General features: G+C 38.4%; 1 gene segment (V, D, J or C); it reads right to left on the reverse strand.

Annotated features, from left to right (window-relative positions):
• Positions 1-3,147: 3,147 nt before the first annotated feature.
• LOC105726863 (T cell receptor alpha variable 2-like) lies at positions 3,148-3,767 on the reverse strand. The segment is given in 2 exon segments: positions 3,148-3,529; positions 3,704-3,767. Coding segments are annotated over 2 exon segments (360 nt in total).
• Positions 3,768-9,187: the final 5,420 nt, after the last annotated feature.

Raw genomic sequence — 9,187 nt, forward strand, 5'->3', positions numbered from 1 at the left:
GTGATCCCCCTGCCTGCAAGAAAAAAATCATAACATTTAGTATTATATTTATCTCAAACTTTCCAAATTTCTGTTTTTGTTTGTTACACACACTATCATAATCTATGAGCATATAAATATGCATATATTGGAGGAGTAACATATAACATATTTTACTGACAATAGTACACAGTCAAACACTTTGTGGATCATTGTACTATAGTAGCACAGACAAGGGAGAGGGTCCTCAGCTGAGGCAGTTATAGGGGTTGGGCTAGAATCTGAATAAAGGGAGAAAGAGGGCATTTCAAGCAGAGAAAATAATCTGATACAATTCATACAGGAGACAATGCCAATCGGTCTTAAAGGATAGAGAATAAACTTATTTGGTGACCCAAAGAGATAGAGGATGTGGTAGCAGAGAGTAAAGCAGAAAAGTTTCATTGGGTTCATAATATGGCAGCTTTACTAAGCAGAGGGTACCTCTATTTAGATTTGCTGTTTTTTCTTTTTCTTATATATAAAATTAAAAAGCATGAAGCATTTTATTTACGAAATAATAAAATCAGAGATACATTTTGAGATAATCTGGTAAAGGAATGTAGAACAGCAGGAGAGAAAATGGCTATAGAAGATTATGGAAAAATTCAGTTAAATACTAGAACAATGATTATGCAAAAGATGTTACAGATGAATTTGTGAATGTTTATGTGTATTTCTGAAATCTTCAGTTTTATTGTTCAGATGTTCAAAAATGAGTCCAAAGGGAATCCATGAGAGTTCTATTGAGAGTGTCTTCCCCTTATGTGGTTTAAGACAGTATTATCTCTTTTACCAAAGTCTTCATCATTTCATACATGTCCAAGAAAGCAAAGTTTTTATGTAAGGGATATAATTTCAGTACACAAAAATAGATGCTCAAGAAGGGTAAAAAAAATAAAATAAAAAACCTTTATTTTTCATAACTATGTTTAACTTCTATTTAAAGCTATATTCTACCAAGTATCAGAAACCAAATCTCAGTCAAATCCGTTTTCCTACCTTTTCCTGAGATTACATCTAATTTCTATGCAATTTATGTAGTTCCAAGGTATCACTGGGAAAATAAATGTAAACTGGACCTTGAGATCATTATGTGTCTACACAAGCATCTGCCAAATATTTTAATTCACATCTGAATTTCAATCTGCCTACACAGTTTATTGCCGTGTTCTTGTCCTAACTATATCCATGCTTTCTCAAGCTTCTAAAAAATACTATATTTGTTATACTTTAAGTTCTGGGGTACATGTGCATATTATTTTTGGTGGAATATGACATTTTTCCATATCACAATTGTTTTTATGTAATAGATTTTTTAACAATAAAATCACTAAGTTAACTTTTTTTTAAATACTACATTTGTTATATTTTCTCCCTGTGGCTCTTCGCATTGTCTTCCCTCTATACTTGCCTGTGTTTGTGTTCAAATCTCCACTGTTTGTAAGGATGCCAGTCATTATTGGCTTAGGGCCCATCCTAATGACTTCATTTTAATTGTATCACCACTATAAACATTCTATTTCCAAGTAAGTTTGCATTCCGAGGTACTCAGGGCTAGGACTTACCCATGTCCCCTACCCAAAAAAACATCCTTTTGGGGGCGGGTAAAGGGCATGGAATGCAATTCAATTGATGACACTAATCCTTGGAAGAAAATGCAAGTAACACAGTCTTACAAATACCACCCATTCTCTGTGGCGCTCTGATTTTCAGAAGGTACAGGAGGTTACCGCAGGTGGTTTTCATGGCCCCATCAAAGAAAAAAAGTAGCAGTGAAGTCAGAGGACATAGGACACAATAGCAAGTCATGGCAAGCCTTTCAAATCTCATGGAGCCAGTGGCAGACACAGATACCCTTCAGAGGAGCTCCTCAGACAATTGAAGAGTTCAGGTGAGCCTAGATACTGCCCCCAAGAAAACGTCACCATCAGTGCAGACAAAACCAGCAGCTGACAGAACAGACCAATTCAGAGACCTCAGACAGCTCCCCAGCACTCACGTGGGCCTGTTTGGTGAGCTCTCCAGCTCTGCTCTCCATCTACAGGCTCAGGATCCCTACAATAGCTTTTCACCTAGAAATTAATACTTCCACTTGCATTTGTTTTTAGTTTAAATATTATGAAGAAGATTCCATTTTACTAATATTTCATATACTCACTGACGGGTACCCTCAATGAGACTGTATGCTAGATTATAAGCAAAGTATCCTGAGCCAAGGATTGAGGTTCCAAATGCAGGGCTGTTGGGAGCAGCTACTCGCTCATTCATTCCCTTTTCACTTCTTATTACATTACCGAGTGTTAACTAAACCACCCTTTACAAAATGGATACATGCTTTGAAAATATTGCTGCAAAGAGACTGAAGGTAGCAGATAATATTTAAAAGGTAAGCACAGAGAGCAATAAGAAAATGAAAGAGTTGAATAGGCCTGGTGGCTCACACCTATAATCCCAGTGCTTTGGGAGGACAAGGCAGAGGATCACTGGAGGCCAGGAGTTAAAGGCTGCAGTGAGCTATGATCATGCCACTGCACTCCAGCTGTCTGAATTTTTAAAAAAGAAAAGAAGATGGAAGAGTTGACATGCCTCTTACTACATCACAAGTTCATCATCAGCCATTGTATGAGGGAAAAACAAAAATAATGTAATCAGATCTCATAAAAGTGAGTCGAAAGTGTTTCAAATATCAAGATGACTATTTGAAATAATCACTCTTTTAAACCATATTTTCTGGGCCAGGTATGTTGGTTCACACCTGTAATCCCAACACTTTTGGAGGCTGAGGCAGGAGGATCACTTGAAGCCAAGACCTTGAGACCAGTCTGGACAACAGAGAGAGAACTCATGTCTACAAAAAGGGGGAAATTCACTGGGCATAGTGGCACATGCCTATAGTCCCAGCAACTCAGGAGGCTGAGTACCAGCTACCCTTGAACCCAGGAGTTCAAAGCTAAAATGAGCTATGATCATGCCACCGCACTCCAGATTGGGTAACAGAGCAAGACCCTGTCTCAAGAGAAAATTAATTAAAAATTTGAAAGCGTATTTTTATAGACATTCGCTAATATATAGTGTGTCTGGACTCAATTTTTTTTCTAATAGCAATACCAAATGAAAAAGCTTGGGTAACACTGAATTAAGAAGGAAAAAGTTATTGCTCGTCTCTGTTCTGCCTCCTGCAAAGGCCATGATCTCTGTTTCTGTTCAGCTCTTCATGGGTTCCCTGCCTCTGTGTCCTCCACAGCACAGTAGTAAACAGCAGCATCTGCCTCCTGCACCTGCAGGATGAGCAGTGACGAAGAGAACCGTTCATAGGTCATGTTGTATCGTCCCTGCTGAGAAGGCCTTGAGCCCTTAACAAGGAGTCTTGGTGCACGTCCCGGGAAGTGAAGGTACCAGAAGAAATTGTAAGCATTGGACACAGAGTGATTACAGAAGATTTCCACCACAGCTCCCTCGGAAGATGCCACTGTGGAAGGCTGAGACACTTGGTCCTTGCTTTCTGCAACTGCATTAAACAAAGAGGACTGTCACTTGAATGCTGCTATTTGACTTGTTGATTGACACTTAGGTACAGTGACTATTAGACCTGACTTCGCTGTTTTTCAATTAAAAATTAGTACAAATTTTAAAACAATTTTATACACTTTTACAAAACCAAATGGTGATGAAGCCTACTCACCCTTCCAGAGAGAGTTGAGGAGAAGCCCCAGCCACACTGCCCCCAGAGTGCTCTGCAAAGCCATGGCCAAATGCAGCTGGTCTCACCAGAAAGCTTATTTAAGACTACCTGTTTTGCATTTTTTATTCTGTGTCAGTGACATCATCAGCCAGAATCTACAACCCTTAGAAGAATTGCCACAGTTGTGAGGCTGCTTAGTAATGACTTCACTGTGCTTTGTTCTGAGAAATTAATCTTAAAAGGAATGCACCCTTTATAAGGTCACTGTGGTTGTAAAAATTTAGTATTCAAGGAGCTTCCTTTCTTCTCTAAGGGTATTAGGAGTCACATAATTAATCGGGCACTGCTTTATCATTCAAATTAAAGTGATATATTCACACAAAAAGTAGGCTAAATCCCATCACATATGACATGATGACGTGCTAATGTGTTTAAACAATGAGCATGAAATATTAGTAACTGCAGTAGACAAGAAATGATTTTTTTAAGGTACAAAAGTTACTGTGTAAAAATACTGATCAAAATTTGACTCCTTGCATTCAAGGTGATCTTTGGAACAAATACGGGGGAGAAAATGTCAGTTGTACTTTTTATGTAAACAAAAGAAACAAAAACACATTTGGAGACAATCTCTTTTGGTATGGTACCTATCCTCATTTTGCAGCCTGACACTGTTATTGTTATTAATATAGGTATTACTACAAAGTTCTCCCTTCAGCTTTTATTATATTGTATAGGTTTCCTTGGGCTTTTACTTGAAAAAGAAGAGGAAACACAGTTTGTAGCAATTCAGTGTTTACACAGTAGAGTTTTTATGTAACCTCCACCACCTAGTGGACTACATGGGAACTGATGAAAAATAATTTTCCCCATGCACCCTCTTAGACAAGTGTTCACAGCTTCTCATATCTTTAAGAGATTTCATGTCCTTTGCTTTTGTTAAAGTTCCTCATCCTTATCCAATGTCTTTAGGAATATGAAGGCTATCCAGAGGAAATAACTGCCTTTTGGGAAAGCCTTCTGATTACTAAAAGATGTTCTTCATTCAGGTGAGTGGCTATTCATCACATACTTCCATGGAGCAACAAACGTCTCTTCCCATCTTCAGATGGTTGCTTTATGCGTCCCCTTTCCTTTCTTTAATAGTCTCCTAGGTCAGAGGAAATCTACTTCTTTTCTAATCTTTTCTCTTTTCTTAATGAGAGAGTCCTTAATAATGATAAGATGGGCTGGGAGCAGTGGCTCATGCCTATAATCCCAACACTTTGGGAGACCAAGATGGGTGGATTGCCTGAGGTCAGGAGTTTGAGACCAGCCTAGCCAATGTGGCAAAACCCTGTCTCTACTAAAAACATAAAAATTAGCCGGGCATGGTGGCATGGTGGAATTACATGCCTGTAATTCCAGCTACTCAGGAGGCTGAGGCAGGAGAACTGCTTGAACCCAGGGGGGTGGAGGTTGCAGTGACCCAAGATCAAGCCACTTCACATCAGCCTGGGCAACAGAACAAGACTCTGGCAAAAATAAAATAAAATAAAATAAAATAAAATAGTAAGATGATTGTTTAGGTCCAGCAGAAACCTTTTATGTCTATTTATGAGCTCAAAATCTTTCAATTAAAATACAGAATTCCAATATGGCTCTAAAATGAGGATAGAACAATCCAAGGGAAGTGGTCACAGAGATATTTAGTGGAAGTACTAAAATAGCTACTATGATTAATTTGAGCTCTGAAATTTCTGACAACCAAAACACAGAGGGGAACACAAAAGTGATACAATTTTACAAGTAAGCTGACTAAGCCTTCAAGTAGCTTCTTACTGAAGCCAAGTGGTATGGAGCTATAGATAACTTAAAACTCTTTTTAGATACTGGTTATGTACTTTTGGTTCAAAGTAACCGCTGCACAGTATTTCAGCATGCACCACGCTTACTTAGGCAATCCCCTAGTGATGGAATTATAGGCTACCTCTAACTCCTGCAAACACAGCAATTAACATATTTTTTACATTTCATCTATTTACTATGTGAGAATTTCTTTGGCATATGTACACAGCAAGTATTGTTCAGTCATAGAAAATACACATACTCGATTTCACTAAGGTAATGACTGAAAGTAGCTATAGCCACTTACACTTCTACCAGCAGTGCATGAGCATTCCAGTCTTTCCATAACCTCAACAGCACTTAGTATTATAAAACTATCTACTTTTATCAATCTACTGAGTATGGAATCTCAACTTGCATTACTCTAATTATTAGTCAAATTGGGCCATTTGTATTTCCCTTTCCCATGTTGTCTATACAAATGATTTCCCACTTTGAAATTAGACCTCTAGTTTTTCTCGGTAAATCATAAGAGTTTCTCATATATTAATTTTTTGATGTATCCAAAATCACAAGTACCCTTTTCTAATATGGTCCTAGTTTATTAGCTTTGTCTGTGGTGTCTTTTTTTAATGGAAATCCTTAATTTTGAAGGAATCAACATTATCATTTCTTTTTACCTTATTGAACTTTAGGGATCTTGATTTAGAAATCATTCTTCACCCCAAAGCCACAAATACATTTTCTTACAGTGTATTTATTATCTCTGTAGATGTGTCTTTTACATTTAGGTTTTAATTCATCTAAAATTTACATCTGTAGAAGACCCAGCTACTTTATTTTTCTCCATAGAGAAGGACAGTTGTAACAGCACAATATACTAAATAATCCACAATTCCCCACAGATTTGTGGTATCATCACTATATAGATGTTAGAGTTACCTATGAATTTGATTCACAAAGTAACCTACTGAACTTCCTGAGTTTTATATTTATCTTATTGTTTCATTCAGCCATACTACTATACTATTTTTACTATCTGGGCTTTAGCAAGATCCCCTTTCTATCAGTCAAATATTCAGATGTAATTTAATAAAATCCACTCACCTAATTTAAGCAAAAAAGGTAGATATTAAGATATATTAGCCGGGCGCGGTGGCTCACGCCTATAATCCCAGCACTTTGGGAGGCCGAGGCGGGTGGATCACAAGGTCAAGAGATCGAGACCATCCTGGTCAACATGGTGAAACCCCATCTCTACTAAAAATACAAAAAATTAGCTGGGCATGGTGGTGCGTGCCTGTAATCCCAGCTACTCAGGAGGCTGAGGCAGGAGAATTGCCTGAACCCAGGAGGCGGAGGTTGCGGTGAGCCGAGATCGTGCCATTGCAATCCAGCCTGGGTAACAAGAGCGAAACTCGATTTTAAAAAAAAAAAAAAAAGATATATTAAGTAGATCACAGACTCTCCAGCAGAGATAGGCAATGAGAATTCAATGCTATACAGCCAAAAACAATGTTTATGTACAGTACAGGAATTATCTAATCAATCAAATCTCACATTACTCAGCCTAACACTACAAATTCACTCAGCCAGCAACAAGAACACTCAGTACTGCATATACAAAGTCCTTCTATTGCTGCCCAAGAAGTGCTAGGCTGATCCCTACTATATTAGCCTTTTCTTTCATTGCTATAAAGAAGTACCTGAGACTGGGTGACTTACAAAGAAAAGAGGTTTGATTGGCTCACCATTCTGCAGGCTTTACAGGAAGTATGATGCTGTCATCTGCTGAGCTTCTAGGGAGGCCTCAGGAAACTTACAGTCATGGTAGAAGGCAAAGGAGCAGCAAGCACATCACATGGCAAAAGCAGGAGCAAATTGGGGATTGAGGAGCCACACACTTTTAAATGACCAGACCTCACAAGAACTTATTATCACAAAGAAAACACTAAGCCATAAGGGATCGCCCCCCTACCCAAGATCCAAACACATCCCACCAGGCCCCAACTCCAGCACTGGGGATTACATTTCAACATTTGAGTGGGAACAAATATCCAAATGGTATCATCTAATGTATACACTAAAGGATACATCTGCAAACGTACCACTGGAGGAAAATGAAGAGTAGCACTGATAATGGCTATCCCTGTCTTGCTTCTGACCAAAAGGAAATGCAGCTACAATGTCTCCATTATTGAGGCTTCCTTTATAGCCTAATACAAGCCCAATTTTTTAGAATACCCCATTAGTGCTGGAATAGAGTGTGTATTTTATGTACACCCCACAAGTTCCTTTTGAACATATTTCAGTCCACTTCTATCTCTAAACTTCTGCCGCTACAGGGGGCTCAAAATCAGTATAAGGAAAACAGATGGTATGCCTTCCTCCTCCACTATTTTCTTATCTTCACCTTAGCCTCTTTACTCACCCAAATTTTCTCTCCTCTCTACAAGTTACAAAAAAATAGGTCTCATTTATGAAAGGAGAAAAACTAATTCAGGTGTGGCGAGACAAAGAAATAAAAAGGATGAAGATGCTGGTGATTTCACAAGCAGCAGCCAGTCAAAATGTCATTGTATAGCTTAAAAAGACATTTTGAAATAATCTATAGCCAACTTACCTAGGACTTAAATATAATATATATAACAAGACATAATTCTAATTCATTTGAATTCCTCCAAAGTTCTAAGAGAATTTCATTGGTTTAGGACAGTGATTAGAGAAGAAAATAATACCAAGTAATACCTATTCAAAGAAGAAAGAATAGGCTTATTAGTATAGGGAGAGGCATCTGGAGATGGGGTGGGAGATAAGTAAAGGGAAAAAATGGTAAAACCCCCAAGATGGCAAAAAGTAACATACAAAAAAAAAATGGAACTTTATCTGTCAATTATTCAAATAGACTCAGATAAAGTCTATTAAAAATTAATTACTTGCTGTAATTGGATTTTGTGGGAAATGATGAAGAGGCTGTGCTCTAGGATGCAGGCTGACTGAGGCATGACAGAATAGCATGAATGAGGTCAGTGGGAATAGCAGCATAACAATCAAAAACCACCTCTTCATAAAGGCAAGGACAACACTGGTCAAAAAAATTGTCAAAATAACTTCTTCTTGCCCACCACAGTGGCTCATGCCTATAATCCCTGCATGCACTTTGGGAGGCTGAGGCAGGCAGATCACTTGAAGTCAGGAGTTTGAGACCAGCCTGGTCAATATGGTGAAACTCTGTCTCTACTAAAAATACAAAAATTAGCTGGGTGTGGTGGTGCATGCCTGTAATTCCAGCTACTCAGAAGGCTGAGGCATGAGAATCACTTGAACCTGGAGACAGAGGTTGCAATGAGCCGAGATCATGCCACTGCACTCCAGCCTGGGTGACAGAGTAAGACTCTATCTCAAATAAATAAATAAATAACTTTTTCTGAACTCTGGAAATTAACGAAAGACTTCAATAATTCAAGAAGCATTTACTCAAGAAAACTGGCTATATCTAGATAAAAAGAGTGAGCAGCAACTTTGGTGTTTTAACTTGCCCTGTTCTCTTCTTCCTCTCCCCAGCTCTCCAACAGTCTTGAAAACCAACAACACTGCCATAATGGTGAAAAACAGCAGCCTTGAAGCCACTAGAATGGGCAAAACTGGTTTGGAGCT

This window comes from Aotus nancymaae, unplaced genomic scaffold (genome assembly GCF_030222135.1).
Source record: "Aotus nancymaae isolate 86718 unplaced genomic scaffold, 86718_ANA_hifiasm-v0.15.2.pri h1tg000011l, whole genome shotgun sequence".
NCBI classification, from domain to species: Eukaryota; Metazoa; Chordata; class Mammalia; order Primates; family Aotidae; genus Aotus; species Aotus nancymaae.